We start from the raw sequence: 27,473 nt of genomic DNA, 5'->3' as shown, positions 1-27,473 counted from the left end.
AACGCTTATTGCGATTTTTTTTTACCAAAAATATGTAGAAGAATATGTATCGGCCTAAACTGAGGAAAAAAAATGTTTTTTTATATATTTCTGGGGATAATTATTATAGCAAAATGTAAAAAATAATGTGTTTTTTTCAAAATTGTCGCTCTTATTTTGTTTATGGCGCAAAAAATAAAAATCGCAGAGATGATCAAATACCACCAAAAGAAAGCTCTATTTGTGGGAAAAAAAGGACGTCAATTTTGTTTTGGAGCTACGTCGCACGACCGTGCAATTGTCAATTAAAGCACGCAGTGCCGAATCGCAAAAAACGCTCTGGTCAGGAAGGGGGTAAATCCTTCCGGGGCTGAAGTGGTTAAACTCATGTTTTTGGAGCTTTTGGCGAAGCCCCTGAACACAACACAATAAAAGCCTATGTGCCCATGTACATATAGGCTTTTCCCAGAGTTTAGGAGCAGCTTCGTCTAGAGGCAAGGTAAATGCCCCTCTCCTGAACGCTGAAGAAACACTAGGCGCTTGAGCATTAATTCATCTCAATGGGCAGAATAAATTATTTATTCTGGCCAATGAAAAGAAATAAACACCCAAACGTGTGACGATGCTAAATTATTATTATTATTATACAGGATTTATATAGCGCCAACAGTCTGAGCGGCCCTTTACAACACTAGGGCAGACAGCACAGTTACAATAAAATTCAATACAGAGGAATCAGAGGGCCCTGCTTGTTAGAGCTTACAATCTAGGAATGCAGGTAAATGTGGCTAAAAAGCTGCACATTTACCAGTGTCCAGCATTTTTCTGCTGCCAGGAAAGGCATTCTGGGAGCCTCCAGTGTGCATGAAGTTGTAAAAACTTTTAACCACTTCAATATAGGGCACTTTCACCCCCTTCCTGTTCAGGCCAATTTTGAGCTTTCAGCGCTGTTGCAATTTGAATGACAATTGCACGGCTATGCAATGCTGTACACAAAAAAAATTTTTATAATTTTTTTGAGACAGATAGAGCTTTCTTTTGGTGTTTTTTTTTAATTTTTTTCTAAATAAACGAAAAAAGACTGAATATTTTGAATAAAAATTCTGAGAAATCAATGCTCCATTGCTCACTGCTCTGACAAGCACTGTCTTAAAGTGGTTGTAAACCCCATTCATGAAATTTGACCTAGGCATATATAGCTGTAGTGTTTACTTATCTCTCTCCAAAGCTCTAAGTGCAGTTTCTTTCTGCTGCTCTGTTCCTCTGTTATCAGCAGAGTCACTTCTGACAAGTTCTCTGACACATGAGATAACAACAGCTGAAAATTTGTGTCGGGAGGGAGCTTAGAGGTAGATTAGCAGAGAGTTAGTCTATTCATACTTCAGCTCTGCATGTTCCTTCATTCCTCTGCCTATGTGAAGTGGGGGTGTATGCCTTTCCTCCAATCCACTCTCACACAGTGTAAGCCCAGACTCCACACCCAATGCTAAACGAGGAAACACAATTTCTAACATAATCTACATTTTCCAAAGAGTGTAGAAAGGGAAAGACAGCAGATATACACATAAAACTTATGTAGGAAGATTGGTTTCAACTCTGTGTATCATCTGAGGCTGTTCACTTCACTGGGTATAGGAGAGGGTTTACAAGCATTTTAAGCTGGCAATGTACAGATCAGTTTTTCATATCAGTCAGTGGGCTGATTGAAAAAAAAATGAATGGATTTCCCAACCCACACAGGTGAGGTGGATTGAGGAATCCTAACCACTGTGTTATTGTATTCTAACAGCAAGGACTCTTCCACTGTCATATTGCACTGATCAGCACTGCAGCCAACCAAAGATTTTCCAACAAGCCTGTTCATGAGAAAATGATCATTAGATCGAGTTCTCACAAACAGGAACAGCCATAGTTAAATTGAAATTTGGTCAGTCCCTGCTGAACCAGACGAATTTTGATCCTTCTATGGCCAGCTTAAAGTGTTGCTAAACCCAGGGCCCAAAAGAAAGAGGGAGGATGCACCGACCTTGTGCATTACCAATGGTAGAATTTTATTAAAAGCAATAAAAACAAAAAGCATGTAAACGAGCCTTATCAATTGGCAAGACTGCGTCTCTAGACACTGGCAAACCGGACCTGTTGTTGAGGGGATCAGACGATATCCCAACTGGCTGACGTGTTTCAAGGGCGTAACCTTTTCCTCACTGCCTAAATCATTAAACGGTCATGAAAATAAGCTTCGTTTACATGCTCGTTTGTGAGTATAAACATTGTTTTTATGCTTTTAATAAAATTCTATGATTGGTAATGCACAAGGTTGGTGCGCCCTCCCTCTTTCTTTTTTGTTCCAGTTTCAAGAATACCCATTGTTCTGAAGAGGGCTGCAAGACTGTAGGCATTGCTTAAATTTAAAAGTGTTGATCGCACCACTTATTTATTGACTAAACACCCAAGCGCAGGAGATTATTACTGTAAACCCAGGACCCCGCATTCACTACATCTGGTCTCCCACAGTACACAGAACATGGAAATGCAATAGTTTTAGTAAATATAAACTGCTAAATACCTTTTCTCATCAGCAGTATATAGCAGTCTTGTGACTTCTATCAGTGCCTGGTTAAAGCTAGTTTTTATACTGCACTGGCTGACCTATCAGGATGCAGGACCTCTCACCCTCTGTCTGTATAGTACTGATTGGCCCTGATCACATGCACTCTTCCAAGAAAAAAAAACGCTCTAGTAATACACACCAACCAGAGCATGTGCAGCCTGACTCCTAATGCTCTGTTCTATCAGGAGATGGGTTGGAGTCAGTTAAAGAAGAGGAGAATCAGAGAGACAGGATCACACAGCCTTTATACACAACACAGAGGATTAACCCCGTAGGTTCCGCAGTGATTATAACAAGCATGCTTTACTGCATATACAGACTGATTTTACGGTTGTGGGTTTAGTAACACTTTAACAACGATACTATCCCTGAAAAAGAGCTGCTATAGGCAGACCAGTTTGCTGAGACTATTGACCTTTCTGCTTGACACATGGAAAGTTTAGTTTAGCTCTGTCCCCCAAATTTCTGTGTATCCATACCAATATTCTGACTAAATCTTTTACCAAGTGTCTTACCAAGTTTTAGTTCATGGACTAACTTCTTTGTAGTAATCTTACACCAGAGATAGACACAGATATCCATCTAATAAGAAGGATGCTCAGCTTCTGTATTATGTCCATCTTTAATAAGAACTTTAAAAATGAATATTAGATCACAATTTATCCAATTTGCATTAGCTCATGAGAGGTCGGGAATTACTATATGTTTCAACCAATGGTATTGATCAATTTTATAAATCCTTTTTTGTATAGTTCGAAAGTCAGTTGTAAAGGTTATCATTTTTAACTAAACCACATTTATTTACATTTATCAAGATATTTTTTGTTAAAGGAGAAAATGCCCCGTTTTGTATATGTGTTTTCTTTATAAGTTTGTTTACTTCCAGTCGGGAAGTAACTCAGGATGTAGTAGTAATTGCTGCAGCTAAATAGTGATGCTTCTGTCTCTGTTATCTGCAGAGGTTTATCAGACTATACCAGTGGGATCCTATTGTGTCCTCTCTACACAGCCCCTGTTACATATTTAAAGTATAACTAAAAGCCAAACTTTTTTTTTTCTCGTTTTGGATCGAATAAACAAATTACCTGTTTGTTTTTGATTGCTGCTTGTGAACATTCACCCTCTCTATAGTGCCTTGAAAAAGTATTCATAACCCTTGACATTTTCCACAATTTGTCATGTTACAACCAAAAACATAAATGTTTTTTTTTTTTGTTGATTTTATGTGATAGACCAACACAAAGTGGCACAAAATTGTGAAGTGGAAGGAAAATGATAAATGGTTTTCAAAATTTTTTTACAAATAAATATCTGAAAAGTGTGGTGTGCATTTGTATTCAGCCCCCCTGAGTCAATACTTTGTAGAACCACCTTTCACTGCAATTACAGCTGCAAGTCTTTTGGGTATGTTTCTACCAGCTTTGCACATCTAGAGAGTGAAATTTTTGCCCATTCTTCCTTGCAAAATAGCTCAAGCTCTGTCAGATTGGAAGGAGAGCGTCTGTGAACAGAAATTTTCAAGTCTTGCCACTGATTCTCAATTGGATTTAGGTCTGGATTTTGACTGGGCCATTCTAACACATGAATATGCTTTGATCTAAACCATTCTATTGTAGCTCTGGCTGTATGTTTAGGGTCATTGTCCTGCTGGAAAGTGAACCACTGCTCCAGTCTCAAGTCTTTTGCAGGCTCTAATGCCGTGTACACACGGCCAGAATTTCCGACAACAAATGTTCTATGTGAGCTTGTTGTCGGAAATTCCGACCGTGTGTAGGCTCCATCGGACATTTGCTGTCGGAATTTCCGACAACAAAAATTTGAGAGCTGGATCTCAAATTTTCCGACAACAAAATCCGTTGTCGGAAATTCCGATCGTGTGTACACAATTCCGACGCACAAAATTCCACACATGCTCGGAATCAAGCATAAGAGCTGCACTGGATATTGAACTTCATTTTTCTCGGCTTGTCATATGTGTTGTACGTCACTGCATTCTTGGCGATCGGAATTTCCGACAACATTTGTGCAACCGTGTGTATGCAAGACAATTTTGAGCCAACATCCGTCGGAAATAAATCCAGGATTTTGTTGTCGGAATGTCCGATCGTCTGTACGCCGCATAACAAGTTTTCTTCTAGGATTGCCCTGTATTTGGCTCCATCCATCTTCCCATCAACTCTGACCAGCTTCCCTGTCCCTGCTGAAGAAAAGCATCCCCACATGATGCTGTCACCACCATGTTTACGGTGGGGATGGTGTGTTCATGGTGATGTGCATTGTTAGTTTTCTGCTACACATAGCGTTTTGCTTTTAAGCCAAAAAGTTACATTTTGGTCTCATCTGACCAGAGCATCTTCTGCCATGTTTGCTGTGTCCCTCACATGGCTTCTCACAAACTGCAAACAGGACTTCTCGTGGCTTTCTTTCAACAATGGCTTTCTTCTTGCCACTCTTCCATAAAGGCCAGATTTGTGGAGTGCACGACTAATAGTTGTTCTGTGGACAGATTCTCCCACCTGAGCTGTGGATCTCTGCAGCTCCTCCAGAGTTACCATGGGCCTCTTGGCTGCTTCTCTGAGAGAGATTTAACCTTTCTAGAGATTTAACCTTCAGATACAGAAAGGCTTCTTCACAGTAAGGACTGTAAAAATGTGGAATAGACTCCCTTAAGAAATAGTCCTTGCTAGCTCAGTAGATTGTTTTAAAAACAAGCTGGATGCATTCCTAAATGCACAAAATATAACCAGATACAGATTTTTTGAAGTAATAACACCAGGGGTAGTAGATCCAGGGAATATTTGATGGCCTCATGGGGGATCGGGAAGGATTTTTTTCCCCCACTGGACGAATTGGACCAGGCTTCATTGGGTTTTTTCTGGCTTCCTCTGGATTAACTATGGAGTTAGGATACTGTATATGGAGGTTTTCTGTTTGTGATTTCTTTTTAACTGGTTGAACTAGAAGGACTAGTGTTTTTTGTCAACCTGACCAACTAAGCAACTAGGTAAGTATTTGGGGCAGTCTGGTGGCCATTTTTGAACCAGAACTTCAAGGAGCACCAACTGATTTTAAGACAATATTTGAACATAGATCAGCTTTAAGGCCCTTTTCCCTGTTTGGAATCACAGGCAGAATGGCAGGGAATCTGCCTGCAATTCCAAATAGTGACAAATTGTGCAATGCGCATATGCAGCAAAGTCGCACTGCGTTTAGGGTGCCATTAAGAGTAATGACACCCTAAACGCAGTGCAACTTTGCTGCAATTGTTGCATGACAGAATTGCGGGGCAATTTAGGCACAACACATTTAAAAATCGCACAAAGCTCATTATCCAAAAAGGTGCATGAGCTTCTTCTGTGCAACAATCGCACATAAAGCACCCCATTCACTTAAATCGACTGAGGGCCTGAAGATCGCGGGCATCCAATATTGTGTTTCTCCGGATTCTCAAAATTTTTTGATCATATTATGTACTGTAAAGGATGGTACATTTAAACAAGTTGCAATTTTACATTGAGGAACATTATTCTGAAATTAACAATTTTCAGACACAACTTTTCACAGATTGAACCTCTGCCCATTTTTACTTCTGAGACATTCTGACTCTCTAATATGTTCTTTTTATACTCAATCATGTTACTGACCTGTCACCAATTAACCTAATTAATTGTAAAATGTTCTTCCAGCTCTTCCTTATTTATACCACTTACTTTGCCAGCTGTTTGTTGCCCTGTCACAACTTTTTTGAGACGTGTTGCTGCCATCAATTTTAAAATTACCCTATTATTTTCTTAAAACTGTACATTTTCTCAGTTTAAACATTTGATTTGTTTTTATATTATTAATAAAATATGGGTTTATGAGATTTGCAAATCATTGCATTCTTTCTCATGTAGATTTTACACAGTGTCAACTTTTTTGGAATTGGGGTTGTAGAAATTAAAGGGGTTGTAAACGCTCGTGGCTTTTCACCTTAATGCATGCTATGCATTAAGGTGACAAACCTTCTGTGATGCAGCTGCCTCCCAGAGCCCCCCTTTTACTTACCTGAACCCATTCTTTCCAGCAACGGGGACTAGCACAACAGCTCCAGCCAGTTTCTCGGGTCCTGATTGAGTAGATTGATAGCAGCGCAGCCATTGGCTCCCGCAGCTGTCAATCCAATCCAATGATGCGGGGGAGCGGGGCTGAGTCCTGCTGTCTGTGTCAATAGACGCAGCACGAGGACACAGGAGCATGCCCGCACGAGTGCTCGAGGGAGAGCGGCTCTCCAACGGGACACTCGAGAAAAAGAGGAGCCAGGAGCGCCGCTGAGGGACCCCAGAAGAGGAGGAGGATCGGGGCCCCTCTGTGCAAAACCAACTGCACAGAAGAGGTAAGTATGACATGTTTGTTTTTTAAAACACAAAACTTTAGTTTCCCTTTGAATTAATTTTTAAGATTGTGAATAAGTGAATATTAACTAATACCTTACCTTCCTTTTGTTCCAATACAGCAGGGCCTGCCTGTTATTTCACAGTTCATATGCAGATGGTTAGGGTAACTCCCATTCGTACTATTAGTACACACCTGCAGAAAACCAAAATATATATTTCATATGCATTGACTATGGTTCTCAGCAGATGTTTCACACTTCTTGACACAAGAGCTTTAGCTAGAACAAAAAAAGAGTAAAAAAAAAAACTGTCCATACACACGAGCATTATCTTTTTTTATCTTGAACCTTATTGGGGACATTTCGCTTCATGTCATTCTCCACAGACACATCAGGAAGTGAGGTGAAATCTCTCCAAAGTAGTCACTGCAACAAATGTCCACACTGAAAGATTTCCCCTCTATTCCTGTAACCATAACATCTCAACATTTTGGATTTTCCCTTTCCTTTTTCCCTTTCCTGCTCAGAGATAATCACCCCAGCAGGGACAATAATGTCTAATTACATCTGATGGAGTTGACAATACATAATAATCTTATATCTATTTGGAAGTAGAGCAGCCAGGGATGTGTTTCATTGTGAATGATTGCTACTAGTACACTTTACCACTTACATCTGTCATAACTGGCCTTTATCTTAATTACATGCATTTAGGATCCATACGCACCATCGCATTGTGGTACTGTGCAGTAAAACAGTGTGCATGAGCTGTGCTGCAATAAAACGCAGCTTGAACAATTTATCCTGCACTGAGGTGCACTGCAACCTAATTATTTTCAATAGGCGGCCCAACGCAGTGCTCCAGAGTATATTTCAGCGTGTGTTGTGGTGTACAGTGTGTTAGCATGAAATACTTTTATCTGGTTGCATGTATTAATACGCCACCTTTCTTTGTTAGGTATATTTGAAATTTGGTCCAGTGTAAAAAATGTATTATTGTCTAGCAATTCCTACATCCTAAATATTTCCCAACAGCAAAAATCTACATGACACATATATACCAATGGGCAGTCATTGTGACCCATATGCAAAAAACTTCAAGCACTACAAAACCTCCCCCTGCAGTCTAAAGCACAAAACAGGTGCTTGTGTACAAACAAGCTTATCCAGGCTAGCAGAAGCAAATCAGAAGGTGGAAACGCTTCACACCGAAGCCCAGCCACTATAAAGAAAGGTGAAGATACGGCTTCAGCCTAAGTTTCTTCTGACTACACTCCTCTGATATGTTTCGCCCCACCCATGGGGCTTGATCATACAAAATATAAGCATTTAACCTGCAGTGCGGGAGGAGCCCCACTGCAAGGGTACTTTTGTTACTTCCCTGGAGTACAGCTTAAAGTAGATGTAAAAACGCTAACAGAACGCAGTTTGGCTAAAACACTATATACAGTGCCTTGCAAAAGTATTCACCCCCCTTGGCTTTTTACCTATTTTGTTAAATTACAGCCTTTAGTTCAATGTTTTTTTAATCTGAATTAATAATAGTCTAAGTTGGTGAAGTAAAATTAGAAAAATATATACATAAAACTATTTTTCAAAAATAAAACATTTTAAAACCAATGATGGGGCACTGATGTCAGGGCATTTTCTACACCTACTAGCCACAGTCCAGCCTCCCTAAAGCCTAAAGGGCAGTAAATTGCTTAGAAAGCCTGGAGACCCCTGCTTTACAGTCTAGCCTGGGAATGCTTGGCACAGACCACAATAACTGGCCGGAAGGTTACGGTGGACTTATTTTATATTTTGTCTGGATTTGTGTTTACTATTGAGATAGGAAGAGTATCCTTGAGCAAGAGTGTCCTTGAAAATGAGTAGGCAAATAACGGCTGACTAATGACTGAAATAATTATTTAAATTATTATTGTGTATCATATACAGTGCCTTGCAAAAGTATTTACCCCCTTGGCTTTTTACCTATTTTGTTACATTACAGCCTTTAGTTCAATGTTTTTTTTAATCTGAATTATATGTGATGGACCAGAACACAATAGTCTAAGTTGGTGAAGTAAAATTAGAAAAATATATACATAAAACTATTTTTCAGAAATAAAAAACTGATAATTGGCATGTGCGTATGTATTCACCCCCTTTGTTATGAAGCCCATAAAAAGCTCTGGTGCAACCAATAACCTTCAGAAGTCACATAATTAGTGAAATGATGTCCACCTGTGTGCAATCTAAGTGTCACATGATCTGTCATTACATATACACACCTTTTTGAAAGGCCCCAGAGGCTGCAACACCTAAGCAAGAGGCACCACTAACCAAACACTGTCATGAAGACCAAGGAACTCTCTCTAAACAAGTAAGGGACAATGTTGTTAAGTACAAGTCTTGATTAGGTTATAAAAAAAATCCAAATCTTTGATGATCCCTAGGAGCACCATCAAATCTACCATAACCAAATGGAAAGAACATGGCACAACAGCAAACCTGCCAAGAGACGGCCACACACAAAAACTCATGGACCGGGCAAGGAGGGCATTAATCAGAGAGGCAGCACAGAGACCTAAGGTAACCCTGGAGGAGCTGCAGAGTTCCACAGCAGAGACTGCAGTATCTGTACATAGGACGACAATAAGCGGTACGCTCCATAGAGTTGGGCTTTATGGCAGAGTGGCCAGAAGAAAGCCATTACTTTCAGCAAAAAACAAAATGGCACCTTTTGAGTTTGCGAAAAAGCATTTGGGAGACTCCCAAAATATATGGACGAAGGTGCTCTGTTCTGATGAGACTAAAATTGAACTTTTTGGCTATCAAAGAAAACGCTATGTCTGGCACAAACCTAACACATCACATCGCCCAAAGAACAACATCAGTGAAACATGGTGGTGACAGCATCATGCTGTGGGGATGTTTTTCAGCAGTCAGGACTGGGAAACTGTTTAGAATTGAGGGAAAGATGGATGGTGCTAAATACAGGGATATTCTTGAGCAAAACCTGTACCACTCTGTGTGTCATTTGAGGCTAGTACGGAGGTTCACCTTCCAGCAGGACAATGACCCCAAACACACTGCTAAAGCAACACTTGAGTGGTTTAAGGGGAAACATGTAAATGTGTTGGAATGGTATAGTCAAAGCCCAGACCTCAATCCAATAGAAAATCTGTGGTCAGACTTAAAGATTGCTGTTCACAAGTGCAAACCATCCAACTTGAAGGAGCTGGAGCAGTTTTGCAAGGAGGTATGGGCAAAAATCCCAGTTGTAAGATGTGGCAAGCTCATAGAGACTTATCCAAAGCGACTTGGAGCTGTGATAGCCGCAAAAGGTGGCTCTACAAAGTATTGACTTGAGGGGGGTGAATAGTTATGCACATTGAATTTTCTGTTATTTTGTCCTATTTGTGTTTTTCTTCACAAAAAAAAAAAACATCTTCAAAGTTGTGTGCTTGTTCTGTAAATTAAATGATGCAAATCCTCAAACAATCCATGTTCATTCCAGGTTGCGAGGCAACAAAACACGAAAACTGCCAAGGAGGGTGAATACTTTTGCAAGGCACTGTATCACAACACAAACAGTTGCTATTTTTTATTAAAATATTTGTTTTCTTTTGTAATTATCACTGTATTTATTACATAGGCAAATGTAGACACTGTAGATGCTAGGAGTGACCTATACTTTCTAGAAATATAATCTGCATAAAGCACTATTTTTCTAGCATAAAACCTTTTTTCAACCCTTTAATATCTGATAATAACTGCCAAAGGTTCAATGGCTATTGCAAATAACAAAGGGGACAAAGAGAATGCTTGAGTGCCATGCTATAGTTTAAATTGGGGGGATAAATTATTATTTACTCTAACTTTTTAGAATGGTCCTGATAATAGATTTGAGCATATTTAATACATTTAGGGCCACATTTGAAAAGCAATTATTTATAGGAAAGGTACAGAGAATATTAATTTATTCACTCCTGCCTACAAATAAGTGGAGAATCAATTTTTAGGGTTAGAAGACGCTACAACACCTCTTTCATTTTCTATTACCCCCTATACATGCAGAAGACTATTGAGCCCAAGCTATTACTGCTACTGTGTACCAGCTTTATCCCCCTCTTAAAAATATTGTTGTTTAAAAAAGAACCGCCTATGTTCGGCTTTCCTAAATGCAGTTTTTTTCATTAAAACTCTCTTCCACTTCCCACTTATTTATAGAAATGGTTGAGGGATTAATCATGTATTCTTTCTCTGCTTTATTCACTTGTGCATTAGCTTTAAATAGCCACAAATTGTTTAATTTGATGTGCTAGAACATATACCTTTATGGCATCCCAAATTACAAAAGGAAAAGTTACGGAAAAAATCTACCTTAAAAAATTATCAAGGTCAGACTAAATAAGGGAGGATGCTGGAAACAATGTTAGCCATTAAGAATTGATGCTCCAAAAAGTAGAAGAAGCCCTACAGCAGTTTTCAAATTGTATTACCAAAGGAAAATGATCAGAAATTCCTCTAAACTCAGTGACCCAAAATATGTTGTTATATCTCTGCTATGTGTGAGATTTTAAAGCTATAGCTGTATTTTCATTTATGTATACCTTGATTGTGAGACTCAGGAGGCACAGTCTGGTTTGGTTGCGGTTGTAACCTTTATTGGTTGTTGTTTCTGTAAAACTTTCAATAAACATGTCTTTAAAAAAAAAAACGAAAAATTTCCCTAACCATATATTTGATCATATAAATGTATTGAATCCAACTGCCATATCTATCCTATAGTTAAATGTGACTTATAAAAACAGGAGTATTTCTTCTCTCTAGGAAACATTATACACCGTGGGGCTGATTTATTAAAGGCAAATAGTAAATCACACCCCCCCCCCTGGACTTAGTGAATGTGGTGAACCTCTGCTAATTTCCATCATCCAATCACGTGCAAGCAAAAAATGCTGTTTTTTTTTGCTTGCACCTGATTGGCTATTCAGGAACATGGGTCTGTTAACCCAAGTTCCTGCAATCATTTGCCGAAAGAAGAAAACTATAGGACTGTACCCCAGAAGGAGGATGTCTATCTATTTCTGCCATGTGTTTTCAAAACAAATTTAGCCTAAAGTTTCATCCCATCACTGGAGTATGGTGGGGAATACTGTATAAATATCAGCAATTATACACTTAGTGAAATACAGTGCTCCATGTGGAAATACATATCTACATCCTGTGTATAAGTATACTGACAATGTAAGAGTATGAAAAAGAGCTGGGTAAAATTTAACCTATGAAAATCCTTTGCTATACCTGCATAGCATGTGTCTCTTTTAAACAAAGTATATCAGGCTAAAACTGGTAAAAAAGCACCACTAATAGTTTAGAGGCTTCCTCCATCCCTCATACATTCCAAGAAACCACATGTTTAGGGCTATTCAAATTATTATTATTATTATTATTATTATACAGGATTTATATAGTGCCAACGGTTTGTGCAGCGCTTTACAATATAAAGGGAGACAATACAGGAAAAATACAATTAAATACAAGAGGGTTAGGAGGACCCTGTCCATGCGAGCTTACAATCTAATAGGGAGGGGCTGGTGTAACAAAATGTAGTAATTGTAGACCACCTGAGAGATGTAATTGTTGAACGAGTTATCCTGCCTTGTGAATGTAACATATGTCTTCTTAGTGCCTGTACAATTTCTGTTTTTATATAAATCTTTAATAAAAACATTTGTAAACAAAAATGTAGTAATTGTAAAGGATGAGCTGATGAGGGAAGTAAAAGATTCTGTTGTTGATTCTGTTGCTGAAGGCAGGATAGGCCTCCCTGAAGAGATGAGTTTTCAGAGATTGCCTAAAAGTGGACAGAGTAGGAGATATCCGTCAGATTGGGGTAGTGAGTTTCAGAGGATGGAAGAGGCTCTGGAGAAGTCCTGGAGACGAGGTTTGGAGGAGGAGACGAGGAAGCTAGAGAGCAGGAGGTTTTGGGACGAGCGGAGAGGACAGTTTGGGTGGTATTTGGAGACAATATTGGTGATGTGGCTCGGGGCAGAGTTGTAAATGGATTTGTATGTTATTGTTTCGAATTTTATTTGTTGGGCAATGGGAAACAAGTGAAGAGATTGGCAGAGAGGGGTGGCAGACACTGAATGGTTAGTAAGGTGGATGAGTCTGGCAGCAGCATTCATGATAGACTGATGAGGAGATAGCTTGCGGAGAGGTAGGCCAATGAGGAGGGAGTTACAATAGTCAAAGCGAGAGATAACAAGGAAGTGAAGTAAGTTGCTTGGTGGTTTCAACTGTTAAAAAGGGACGTATTTTGGAGATGTTACGGAGGTCAAGTCTGCAAGATTTGGACAGCGATTGGATTTGGGACTGAGAGGACAGGTCAGAGTCCAGGATTACACCTAGCACCCTGGCATGAGGGGAGGGACTGATGGTTGTATTATTGATCTTGATGGAGAAGTCAGGGAAGGGGGCATGGGCTAGAGGAAAACAAATGAGCTCCGTTTTAGAAAGATTGAGTTTGAGGAAGTGGTGTGACATCCATGCTGATATGTCAGTTAATAAGTTAGTAATACAGGAGGAGACTGAAGGAGTGGGGTGAGGAGTAGAGAGAGAGATTTGTGTATCGTCATCATAAAGATGGTACTGGAAGCCGTGGGAGTTGACCAAGGGAGGAGGTGTAAATGGAGAAGAAGAGGGGTTCGAGGACCCGCAAATGGAAAAGTAAAAAAAAAAACCTCTTAGATAATTTACCCTAGATATAGCAGAGTGTCAGTATAGCAGTGAGACAGTTTACATTGGTTGAGAGATAGTTGTATTACCCTAGATATAGCAGAGTGTCAGTATAGCAGTGAGACAGTTTACATTGGTTGAGAGATAGTTGTATTACCCTAGATATAGCAGAGTGTCAGTATAGCAGTGATATGCCCCGTACACATGGTTAGATTTTCCGACGGAAAATGTGTGATAGGACCTTGTTGTCGGAAATTCCGACCGTGTGTAGGCTCCATCACACATTTTCCATCGGATTTTCCGACACACAAAGTTTGAGAGCAGGCTATAAAATTTTCCAACAACAAAATCCGTTGTCGGAATTTCCGATCGTGTGTACACAAATCCGACGCACAAAGTGCCACGCATGCTCAGAATAAATAAAGAGATGAAAGCTATTGGCTACTGCCCCATTTATAGTCCCGACATACGTGTTTTACGTCACCGCGTTCAGAATGATCGGATTTTCCGACAACTTTGTGTGACCGTGTGTATGCAAGACAAGTTTGATTTTGTTTTCGGAATGTCCGATCAATGTCCGACCGTGTGTACGAGGCAATACAGTTTACATTGGTTGAGAGTTGTAATACCCTAGATATAGCAGAGTGTCAGTATAGCAGTGAGACAGTTTACATTGGTTGAGAGACAGCTGCATTACACAGGAAAAATGCTCTGACTGTGACTGAGCCCCCCCCCAATTAAAAGTAACCATTCTCAAAATGTTAAAAATAAATAAATACAGTGCAGTAAGATATCTTCCAGAAATCAAATCACAAAATCTCTCTATATATTTTAGTGTAAAATAACATAATTCCCTACTGACAATAATAGATGCTTAACCTTATAACTTAATGTATTTACCTGGAACAAAAAAGGGTAAAAATAAACCCTGATTTGGTAACTTAAACACGCTAAGAGACAACCTGTCTTCACACTAGTTCCACAGAGAAGAGTCAGATACAGTATTATCCAGACAAGCCATCATAAAGATTTTTCATTCTTATTAATCCAAGAAGTTGCATCAACCAGTGTATCAAGGAAGTAGTTGTTTTCACCTTTTTTCATCTTTTGTTGCACCTTAGTGGTGTTGATTTTTGCAGCCTCTCTGTAGCCACTTCCTATCTATATTTGTACACCCCTGCGATTGGATCATGCATGGCATTTCTGAAGGCGGTTTTCCTGATAGTGATATTAGTGGTAAGTGTCTACACGATGTGTGTGAAAACCAATAGAAGCATGTGTGAAAGGGTGACAATGCATGAGCCCAATGACAGGGCATTGTCACCCTATAACAGGAGGAACCTGATCTAGGACCTTTGTGGCCAGATCATCAGGTATTATTTATTATTTTAATAAAAGATGCGAATTTAAAAAAAAAGTGAAAATGGCTTTGAAAATGACATTATCATGTTAAAGGCTATGTTCATGTTTGTTAAGGTTCTAATACAAGACTTCCTGTGAATGGCTGAGCACTAATCAGCTCAACTCGATTTTGTCCATGCTTGAATACAGCGCCGATACTACATACAGTTAATATAGCATTCCCAGCTGTAAAAGTGAAGGAAATTATTTGTTTGAACCAGCTGTAAAGTTGAACATCAGGCAAACAGCTAAATGCACAGTTGAAATATATAGAGAGAGCTGCTTTATATGCCAAAGGATTTAAATTCTGATTACACAGTCCTGAGATTTACAGCCTTGCCTGACTGTACAGCTGGTCGGGTGACATGATTTTTTTCTGCTGCTTTTAACAGATAGGTCACCTCCCTGCACCCATTCTGTGACAGGTCAGGGAAGAAGCAGCAGTACATTCCTCTGCTCTTTCCTGCTGTCAGGATGTTTCTTTTCAGCATGCAGCATGTCTGATTTTTCTAGTTCTGCCCCCTCCTCCCAGTCTGAGCGCTGCTGTGCGGAAGATTACAAGAGGATGGCACCATGTCAAAATCGAGTATTTAAACTAGCTGCATTTAAAAATCAATTTTATTATTTCTTAATTTATATTTGGTGTCTTTTTTCTGTCAAAAGTTCAGATGTATTCTTAAAATTACAATGTACTGTCACCAGAGAAAACAAAGTAACAGTGTCAATATACAGAAGGCATCGTTAAATGCATGCTCCTAATTTGACAGTGCCACCTGTCCCCCAATCTGTAGCAGCAGTCCTCCAAAAACTCATACCAGGTATTGTCATGGTGCTAGTGACACCCCCTTATTGAAATGCACACACTTGGTGACATGTTACATAGTCATTGAATGTGGGAAGCTGGGGGCAGCGGAGGATCTGGGGGAGTGGCAGTCAACACTGTAAAAGTGGGTGTAAGCACCTTATGGTTTCGTCTTTTCTGTAACCGTTTCTGTACTATCAATTAAAGCCCAACTCCAAAAAAATTTTTTTTTTTTGTTTGCTTTGGGTGGGGAACAGTTAGAACTTATGTAAGGTTTTCTGTCTCCTTTGAGGAAATTTCCCCTCGGTTCGAAAGAGGAACACAGAAAACAATAAACATCTTCTGTCAGAGGTTCTAACCCTTCCTCACTATTTGGTGTAAGGATCTGGAGTTAGGATTTAAGACAGGACTTTTTAAACAAAAAACTGTAAACACTGAAAGTTATGTAGTGTCGGAACTCTCTTCATTAGCTTAGAATAGAATTCAGCAACTATTTAACTTGTTAAACTTGTTGAAAACAAGCACATACCGGCCATTTTGTGATGTCATCAGGCCATTCGTGTGGAGGCACAGAAGCTGGTTCAGCGCAAAACCTAAACATTAATGATTATTCGTTATTCATTTTCTCAGTTGTATCATTCAAAAGATTTATTTAAATATACCAAGCCTTTTTCTGTGGATAATAGAAAATGACCTGTTCAAATTTTCAGAGATGTATTAGAAAGAGTCATTAACCAATCAAAATACTGTTGAACCCTGGTGTTACACATATTTGTAGCAGCCCGTCTCATTATAGATTATAGTTCAGCATTTGAAGGACGCTAAAGTCATCCAAACGACACACACCCTTGGTACATACAAAATACTTTTTGCATCCAGTATTGGAAAATATTCTACTATTACTGAATACTGGCGACCTTGGTTGACATGGTACTCGAGTTTCTCTAACTTTTGATGCAACCTCTTGCTCATACCTGAAGCACCACACTAACCATTTAACTCCCCTTCAGGACTTTATTGTATCTGACCCTGACTGTATTTGTTCGCTGTTTAATGCTTACTGTTGTCTTAATAATGTTCTCCTGTGAAAACTGTAGGCTTTGAGCTCAGCCTAAATTTGGGTTACACAACTTGCAGCATGTTCCTAAAGGATACTTTGTTTTTCATATCTGTTGATCTGGAATCTCTTTTGTATGTTTTTCTACAAAACCCAATAAAGGTTTGTTGAAATTAAAAAACCGTTGAAGAGCAATGCTAAGGTCAGTCACTAGATGTAGGGCCCATTTAGAAGACTCTGTGAATGCTATTTCACTGACAGAGCTCATATGTTTTTCTTTACCTATGATGACTTTGATGATCCCATAATCATTGAGCTATGACTGTGGACTTTTACAAATTAAGTATTTTTTTAAACAGGGTTTGTTTTCCTGTGACAAGGTTTTGTGACATGCTGTGTTTTTCTGACAAATGTAGGGCTCCACAATATGTTGCAGTTTTAAGTGTTTAACAGTTATCTCCCCTGCAACAATCAAGAGTTTTATCATATTAAAAAATTCTGACTTTCTTATTTATTGTTTTGGATTGGATCACTGAAAGTATACAGTTTAAAAAAAAAATATTTATATTTTGCCTAATTTTGCAACTGGATGCCATAAAAGTCCTTTTATGTATTTTCAGCACTCCCAAGGCTACAATAGTAACATTTCATAAACAGTATTTATATATTTTGTAGTGACTCTATTATACAAGCAACAAATGTTATGTTAATGTTTTTCCAATTTGAAAAGGCACACTCATTCAGCCTTTTGCAGTTTGTGAATGTAAATTAGGTTCTTTCTTTTGTGTTTGATGAACCTTTAGTGCACCCTTCTAGCTGTGGTTGGATTTCTCTTGACTGTAAGTATAAACTCTCATAAGCTAGTGTCTCCTACTGGGCCATAACTAAGGAAGAGATCAGGCTTCCTTCCTGGGTTTCATTGTTTACCCCATATAAAACCAGTAAATATCCCAGACACTGAATACCAGCTCTATTCAGTAATAGTGTAAGATACTTTTATCTAGCAATTTGCTCCTTCTGTTACAATGGAATGCTTTACAATTTAAAAATTGATAGCTAAAAAGCATTTTTTTATTATTATTGTAATAATTCCCTAAGCAATTACATGGTTTAGTAGGAGATACAAGGGAGTGAAAAATAAATCAAAATGAAAAGGCTCTATGACACTCAGGAGCATGCATGTTTCTAAATAGCTTTAGTTGCTCTATTAGATTCCAGGGGGGAAAAAAGGAGCCTTTCAGCCTATGAGTCCTGTATGATGACAGTCCCATAGTTCATGGTGAGATAGGAAAATGCAACTGATGGGGGAGGGGCAAAAGTTGATGGTAAAGGGGTAGGGTGGGCAGGAACTGAGGGACAAGAGTTGATAATGAGAGGAGCCAGGAGTGCATCGGTATATTATCTCAAGGATGCAGGAAAGCAAGGATAAGTGGAATGCATTCAGACAGGTAAAGTGAATGGAAAGTGCACACTCTACGGATATTAATAACAGAGGGAGGTAGTGGGAGATGTGCAGGACATGGATCAAAGACCAAAGGAGGTCTGTTGGGCTTGTTTTATAAGAGATGGCCAGGATATCAGAGCAGAGGGGAAGGACATATGAAATGAACCTCAGAGCCGAGGGGCCTTTGTGAAGAGAATATATGACATCTGTGAGTATCAGTAGTACAGGAACAAGGGAGAGCAGTATAGAAAGTGGGGGGCAAAAGTGCAGCATTCTCAACAGAATCATGCATGAGAAGGTAGAGGAGAACACAACCCTCAAAATTTCCACTCACCTCCTCGCATTTTGCAAGTGCAAAATGATTACTGTTGAGTGTGGGGCTGCCTCAGAAGGGGGGGGAGCACTGCCAGCAGGCGGGGTTGAATTGGAACCCTTCTCCCAACGATCACCCAGGGGAAGAGAGAGCCGGCCGGACACAGGTGAATCCGCATTGATGGACAGAGGTGAATCCGCATTGTGAGGCTGCATTGTTGGGCACAGGTGAGCCTGGATTGTTCTGCACAGGTGAGGCTGCATTGATGGACACAGGTGAGGCTGCATTGATGGACACAGGTGAGGCTGCATTGATGGACACAGGTGAGGCTGCATTGATGAGCAGTGAGGCTGCATTGTTGGGCACAGGTGAGGCTGCATTGATGGACACAGGTGAGGCTGCATTGATGGACACTGGTAAAGCTGCATTGATGAGGAGTGAGGCTGCATTGTTGGGCACAGGTGAGGCTGCATTGTAGGGCACAGGTGAGGCTGCATTGATGGACACAGGTAAAGCTGCATTGATGAGGAGTGAGGCTGCATTGTTGGGCACAGGTGAGGCTGCATTGATGGGCAATGGTGAGGCTGCACTGATAAAGTTGTTGTTAATATTTATTTTTGTAACTTAATTCTGCATAAAACTTTTAAGTGTCATTTCATGACATAATTTATGAGGGCGTGTTTAGGGGTGGAATTAGGGGTGTGGCAAGGTAGGGGTTGGGTGGGGCAACTGGTGGCGAGTAACCTTTAATTCCTGGCTAGTAGCCAGGGACTTGAAATTTTGAGCCCTGATTTCATATTCCTGGTATGTGCCTGCTTTATCATGCACTTGTTTGAAAATGTATCCTGTTCTCTTTGTATTGCTTCCTTTGTGTGAAATCCCTGGTGTTCCTGCCAGTCCCTCTGCTTTTCTATTAAAAACTGACCACACTAGGTAGGAAAATACAGCATGGTGAGTTCTCTAGCTATGCTGGGAACTCACCCTGCTCTCCTCCAATGATCAGACTTTTCCTGACATGACCTCCCTGTAAAGTCTTTCACTGGGAAGCTCAGTGCGCTGTTGCGTCTCCTTATGCAGCTGACAATAGAGGGAATGTGATCACTTATAAGTAAGGGTATTTATAATGTTTTTATTTTATAACTTACACAAATCTTTTGCCTTTTATTGCTATGTTAAACTGAATGGGTTGTTTTTCAAGGTGATCGTTTACAATGACTTTAAATGAAATTGCAGCCAACATTTAGAATCAGTTAGGAAGCCTAGCAACCAGGTAAATCTGTGGCAAGCAAGTAAATCAAAAGACAGTACAGTGGATTTGATGTGAATAAAGAGTACTTAGATCTATGTGCCTGTGCCTGCAGTAGCCTGGTGTACTAAAGGTCTGGGTCAGAAGACCTGGCATTTTCATATATTAGGTGAGGAGTGATGGTGGAGAAGGTAGGTGCAGGGGTACTAAAGGTCTGACCATAAGTGCCTGAGAATTTTGGGCAGTAGGATGCAGAAGTGGGACACAAAACACTGCAGGGAAGCAGCAGAGAAGTCACAGAAATAGAGAACAGCAACAGAGAGATAGAGAGGGAAAAGGTGTCCCTCTTTAGGGCATTTACTTCTTTTTTTGTCTGTCCTTTCTACACAAACTTTGTTATTGCTTTGTTTTCTCTTCGTAGAGTACTTCTACAATTTGGATACATTATCTGTTTTAAAAATGATAGTGCTCACTAAACTTAGCCTAGAGTAAATTTCACACACCAGTGGCAATGACATTTTTAGCTAAAGTAATGTGATCCAGGTCAGGGTTATGCTGTAACACAGAGATCTGATCATAGCCCGACAGATCCTTTTGTATGCTGTATATAATCTCTGCTGGCTAAAGTTGCCATTGCATACTGAGCAGCCAACATGAGTAATATTTAACTATGTGCATATCAAAGATAAGATTACTGTCCCACTTCTACTGTGTGAGAAAAAAATTATCAGATTGAGAGATTGCTGGTACCCATTTGCTGACCTTGTATCTGTAGTCTTCTTTTTTTTTTTTAATGCTTTTTGTTTTTGAATCTTTGCAGAAATCCTGTGCATATCAAAGTTCATTCCTTATTAGTGCATGAACATTATGGTCAAAGCTAGAAATGGATTTCCACCACATCCTCCATTTGCACCCAAGTGCAAAAATTATGACCCCTAGCTGTTTCTTATCATCAATTTAAAGTTCATTCATTACTACTGTTTGCCGTTCTTTTTAAAAATGTAACAGATATGCCAGCTCTTCTAAGACTACAGGTTAATGTGCCAAAAGACCTAATAATCCTAAAGATAAATGGCACAGGAAGGGACAAAGCCAATTTGAATTTATATAAATGACGATCAGTTCTCACTTGTGACTAGACAATAAATGTAGGCCTAAACAATAAATATAAACACAAGCACATATAGTTGCTCAATGGAACGTAAGCATTCATTAACACCTAAAACATGATAAATTCCACATACATGCCCATACCTGGGATCCTGGCGACATACTGATCCATAATGTCTTTCACTTTTGTTTGCCAAAAGTGGGGTGCTAGAATGAGTTGGCCATTTGACCCATACAGCCAGGGTGGACTAGAAGAAAACATAAATAAAATAATGATTACACGTGTAGATGCTGTAAAACATTACATTCACAGTTTTAAAGTTAGATAAGCAATTTCTTAATTTGTAAGATAATAGGAATTGCATACAAGAAGAAATGCAGCATGTCAGCTTTTCTTCCCTTAGTAAATAAGCCAGCTACTCAAGTTGGGGGATCAGTCCCCGTTTTTTGAGCTATGTTGCAAAGTCATGGCATGGGTTAGAATATATATACAAAAGTCAAAGAAGTTTAGGGAGGAAGAATATAGTGATCATTCTAATGACATTGATGCCATGCTACATGCTTTTGTTTGTGTGATCAGGTTTCCCTAAGCAACAGTCATTACATTGTCACTAGTAAGAACCTAATTTCAAACTGGGGCTTCTCATTGAGCCCCCCTGGGGAGTCCACTTAAAGGAGAATTATGGGTAAAACTTTTTTTTTCATATTGGATAGAGTAAGGGAGGGTTATAACCTTTGTATCACGGAACGTCCCACACTCCGCTTGAGTGCTTCCGTCAGTATACCACTTCCTTGTAGTCTGGATACAGATATCAGATATTCCAACCTCTCTGAGCACAAAATAAGGCAACACTTACTTGTTGCTAACATGGACTAACTTTTTATTTGAAATCTCACACAAATATATACACAGCAGAATGACTAAAACCCAGCCTAATTAACATGAGCTAATTAACTAATCCTTTATACAGCCTAGGTGACTGAGACATGACCTTTTGCCCAGACTGAGTTAATTATCATAAATACAACCACAGGACATTTTTTCACAATAGCAGCAGCTCCAATAGGAGTCGTCCCGTCTCCTACATTGTATAGAGGACAATGTGATCAGCTCATTCAATTAACATCAACACAGGGTTAATTAGAACAAACAACAAAGTGTGGAATACCCTTAGAACCTGTGGTAAGCCAGACTACATCATTTACATTAAACACATTATAGCAGAGAACAAGACAGGTAGTAGGAGTTGATCACACCAGCATCTCCTCACAGTATGTGTCCCAACAGTATGAAACAAACAACATACAATACATACATATATACACGACTGAGTCCGATTAGTGCAGTTCAGACTGGATTTCTAATTCACCTCACAAAGAGTATTGTTCCCTTGAAAATCCAGGGCCCATAATCAAAAGGCAAGAGGCTTGCATTCAGTCCTCTCCAACAGCCTCTCTCCTGGCTAGGTCTGTCACACCTTGTAAGGGTTTTTTTGACACCTGTGTCCCATTGCAGAGATTTCCCTTCACTTCCTGTCCCACAGCCAATCAGGAAGTGAGAGGAAATCAGGTCAAATTAAGGGAATTCCTTGGGGACCCCCAAGTCACCAGAACTAGTGTCCCCATTGGAAGATTTCCCATCTATTACTTTTGTGGGGACAACCCAAAATTTGAGGTTTTACTTTCACTTTCAAATATAATGGTAAATGGGACAAATAGAGAGGGTGAATTTCTTTAATGGGGGGGCACAGACAGCAATAAAAGCTTAATAAGTGTCCTAATCTCTCTCCACTTTATCCAAAACTAAGAAAAAAGTTTTGCCTTTTACTTATACTTTAATGTAGCTTCTGTGATGGTATGGCAATGATGCTGCGCCACTCCTGAATTCAGAGAAACGTTGCCATTCTCATGTAGGCAATGTGAACTTATTGCTGATTCTGTCCTTGATACAAAAATCACTTAGACAACACGTAAGGGTTAAACTCCCCAGTGGTGACAGACCACATTAACAACTGTAAAGATCTTCTAGCTCTAATCCACTATATACAAAAATAAAACATTTTTTGCTGGAGTTGTGCTTATGCATACCTCCCAACCGTTCCTGATTTCCTGGGACTGTGCCGGAATTTGAACCATGTCAATCAGGGCTGAGTCCCAGAACGCCCACGGATTGTGCAGGGTGTCTTGGTTCCTGCACGCTGTGAGCTACACTGTCTTTGCATGGCAGCTGGTATCTCTCCCCAGCTGCCTCTGACACATAGACAGTGCAGAGCGGAGTGCACTGAACCGTCGCTCCTCCTGTGTTTTCCTGTACACAGAGGAGGAGGCAGGGAACAGCACACCACTCAGCCAGAATGGCTGATCTGAGGTCTGTGATGATTTCTATGTACACTAAACTTGCAGAGGAGGGAAGCATGGGGAAGAGGGTGAGGGGGGGTGGGGGGGGTGGAGCCGAGATGGGATCAGGGGGGAAGGATGAAGCCTGGATAGGATCGGGGGAAAGATGAAGCAAGGATGGGATCAGGGGGATGGATAGAGTTGGGATGGGATCGGGGGATGGATAGAGTTGGGATGGGATTGGGGGATGGATAGAGTTATGATGGGATCGGGGGATGAAGCCGGAATGGGATCAGGGGAATGGATGGAGACGGGATGGGATCGGGGGATCAATGGAGCTGGGATGAGATCAATGACATCAGGGGAATATATAGAGTTGGGATGGGATCAGGGGAATGGATGGCGTTGGGATTGGATCGGGGTGGTGGATGGAGCCAGGATGGGATCCGTGGAATGGATGGAGCCGGGATGGGATCAGGGGGAGTGGATGGAGCCAGGATGGGATTGGGGAAATGGATGGAGCCAGGATGAGATTGGAGATGGATGGAGCCGGGATGGAATCAGGGGGAATGGATGGAGCTGGGATGGGATTAGGGGAATGGATAGCCTTGGATGGGATCGGGGGATGGATGGAGCTGGAGTTGGATCAGGGTGGTGGATGGAGCCGGAATGGGATTGGAGTGGTGGATGGAGCTGGGATGTAATCAGGGGGGAATGTATGGAGCCAGGATAGGATCAGGGGGACTGGATGAAACAGGGATGGGATCAGGGGAATGGATAGAGTTGGGATGGGATCGGGGGATGGATGGAGCTGGGATTGGATCGGGGTGGTGGATGGACCTGGAATGGGATCTGGGTGGTGGATGGAGCCGGAATGGGATCGGGGTAGTGGATGGAGCTGGGATGGGATCGGGTGGAATAGATGGAGAAAGGATGGGATTGGAGGAATGGATGGAGCTGGGATGGCATCGGGGGAATGGATGGAGCCGGAATGGGATCGAGGGAATGGATGGAGCTGGGAAGGGATCAGGGGAATGGATGGAGCTGGGATTGGATCGTGGTGGTGGATGGAGCCAGGATTGGATAGGGGTGGTGCAAGGAGTCGAGATGGGATCGGGGTAATGGATGGAGCTGGGATGGAAACGGGAGGAATGGATGGAACTGCGATGGGATCGGAAGAATGGATGGAGTTGGGATGGGATTTGGGGAATGGATGGAATTGGGATGGGATCGGGAGAATAGATGGAGTTGGGATGGGATTGGGGGAATGGATGGAGCTGAGATGGGTTCGGGGGAATGGATGGAGCCGGAATGGGATCGGGGAAAAGATAGAGCTGGGATGGAAATGTATGGAGCTGGGATGGGATCGGGGGAATGGATGGAGTTGGCATGGAATCGAGGGAATGGATGGAGACGGGATGGGATTGGGGTGGTGGATAGAGCCGGGATGGGATCAGGGGAATAGATGGAGCTGGGATGGGATCCGGGGAATAGATGAAGCCAGGATGGAATTGGGGGAATGGATGGAGATGGAAAGGGATCGAGGGAATGGATGGAGCTGGAAAGGGATCGAGGGAATGGATGGAGCCGGGATGGGATCAGAGAAATAGATGTAGCTGGGATGGGATCAGGGGAATGGGTTTTGTTTAACCACATCCCTTACGCCCCTCCCAGTGCTAAGAGATTGGCCACACCCACGCTACACAGGTTTTGTCCCTCCTCCGATGTCCCTCATTCTGAAGTTCAAATGTTGGGAGGTATGCTTATGTTCAGTTTGTGTTCTCATAGGACAGTTTATTTTGAGATAAATCTTGAACATTCTGTTGTAATACTGAAACATCATGGAAACGTTTTTTTTTGTTTTCTGAGTATGCATTCTAACAATCATAATGACTCCTGCACTTTTACAAACATAAATGAAGAAGAAAACAGCAGTCCTACAACTCTCCTATAGGGTAACTGATACTGAATCACAGTATCCCTACCTAGCACAAAGTCCATATGTAACAGCAGCTATTACCCTCTTCCACCCTTCTTCTAAATTCACAAAACAGGAAATTACAGCCTGCTCCTGTGTGCTGAGATTTTTCATGGTGCCAGAGTGTCTATCTCCTGCTGATTTGCTGCTGATGACAGGAAAGCCGATTTCTGGATCAGAGACAAAATGCATATGTAGCAATAAAATGGCTAAAAACAGCAGTGCTACTCATGATCTGAGGGTCCTCCTCCCAAGCATCCCTATTTGAAAGAAACTCTAGCTCTAGCCTGTTGGCTTTTTACCATCACCAAGAGTGTCTAATTCTGTGCATACGCATATACTATATATATGGTACACAACATCATACCTTGACCACTTCAGCCCCGGAAGGATTTACCCCCTTAATGACCGAGCCATTTTTTGAGATACGGCACTGCATCGCTTTAATTGACAATTGCACGGTCATGCAACGTTGTACCCAAACAAAAGTGAAGTCCTTATTTCCCCACAAATAGAGCTTTCTTTTGGTGGTAATTGATCACGTCTGCAGTTTTTATTTTTTGCGCTATAAACAAAAAGAGCGTCAATTTTGAAAAAAAAAAAAAACAAAACAATATTTTTTTACTTTTTGCTATAATAAATATCCAAAAAAAACAAATTTCTTCATCAGTTTAGGCACTGGCCTAAACTGATGAAGAAATTTATTTTTTTACATTTTTTATTCTACATATTTTCTACAAATTTCTTCATCACTTTAGGCATTGGCCTAAAGTGATGAAGAAATTATTTTTTTTCTATTTTTTCTTCTACAAATTTTTGGTAAAAAAAAAATAAAAAAAATCTCAATAAGCGTTTATTTATTGGTTTGCGCACAAGTTATAGCGTCTACAAATAGAGGCTAGATTTATGGCATTTTTGTTATCTTTTTTTTTACTACTAATGGCAGCGATCAGCGATTTTTAGCGGGACTGAGACATTACGGCGGACAGATCGGACACTTTTGACACCAGTGACAAAAAGGGGCGAGGAGGGGGAAAGGAAGGATCAGACTCCCCCATTTCCTTTTTATGTTCATTACCCTTCCGTGTCTAGATACCCTAGGGTGCCACCATCCAAAAAAATGCTAAAAAATGCTCTTGGTTTGCGTTTACTACCCTGGCATAACTGATTGGATGCACTGTTAATTTATATTGTATTGCTTATGGTACCTAAACATTTGCCACCCTCTATGCGCTCTTTCTCCTAAGCTTGTGTACCTTTAGCCTGGGTTCACACTGTAGCGATGCGGGAACCAGCGCAGTTCCAGTGCCGGTTCCCGCATCACATCTCTACCACAGGCAGTTCACACTGCTTTCTGTGAACAGCTGTAGGTGCCAATACAATGTTAATGACAGCCCCAGATCGGTTCACAGATCACAGTGCGAACTGTGAATTCGACAAGTATCAGATCACATGGGTGAGAAGACCCATGCGATCCGATTCCAGTGCCGGAAAAAAAAGTCCCTGCGCCTTTTTTGTGCGAATCCAATGCAAGTTCAGCCATACAAACTGTATGGGTGAACTCGCATTGCACAGACATTGCATGTGAGCACCGCAGATGTTTGCTACAGTGTGAACTCGGGCTTAAGGCTGTTTGTCCTTATCATAAACTCTGCCAGCAGTTCTGCTTGCTGTGTAAGCTTTTATGTAAAACTGTACCATTTTTTGTATGTTGGTGGTGGGAGGGTCATAGTTTTAAGTTGCCCTTTTCAAACAGAATGCTTCCAAAGGTCTGTTTGTACCTGCTATATCTGTCATGTCATGTTTTTGTAATTTGACGCATTCCACTAAATAAAGAATTTAAGAAAAAAAAGGAAGGGTCAGAGGGGATAAAAGGGGAGGGTACCACGGCAGGGGGGACAGTATCACAAATGTGTTCCATTGCAGTTAATGATCACAGGTTAGACGAACAATAGGTATTCATCAGAATAGTGAAACAAGTCTCAATAAAGCCAGCGTGTTGTGCTCCTCCGTTTTGTCTCTAAGGGTACCAGTCAAACGCTCCATGTGTTGGATGTCATTCACCCTGGCTTTTTCTACGTACTGGGGATG

General features: G+C 40.7%; 1 protein-coding gene across 1 annotated transcript in view; it reads right to left on the bottom strand.

The window, feature by feature from the left end:
• The window catches only part of RHBDF1 (rhomboid 5 homolog 1), a 243,312-nt gene that overhangs the window by 41,557 nt on the left and 174,282 nt on the right, over window positions 1-27,473 (bottom strand). Inside the window, exons 13-15 of the mRNA XM_073633039.1 lie at window positions 21,212-21,315; window positions 16,427-16,490; window positions 7,065-7,159 (exon numbers count right to left, since the gene is read on the bottom strand). Coding sequence (XP_073489140.1) covers window positions 7,065-7,159; window positions 16,427-16,490; window positions 21,212-21,315 — 263 coding nt within the window. The remainder of the gene's footprint in view (window positions 1-7,064; window positions 7,160-16,426; window positions 16,491-21,211; window positions 21,316-27,473) is intronic.

The sequence above is a fragment of the Aquarana catesbeiana genome, linkage group LG06 (genome assembly GCF_042186555.1).
Source record: "Aquarana catesbeiana isolate 2022-GZ linkage group LG06, ASM4218655v1, whole genome shotgun sequence".
NCBI lineage: Eukaryota > Metazoa > Chordata > Amphibia > Anura > Ranidae > Aquarana > Aquarana catesbeiana.
This window is presented reverse-complemented; position numbering and strand designations above follow the sequence as displayed.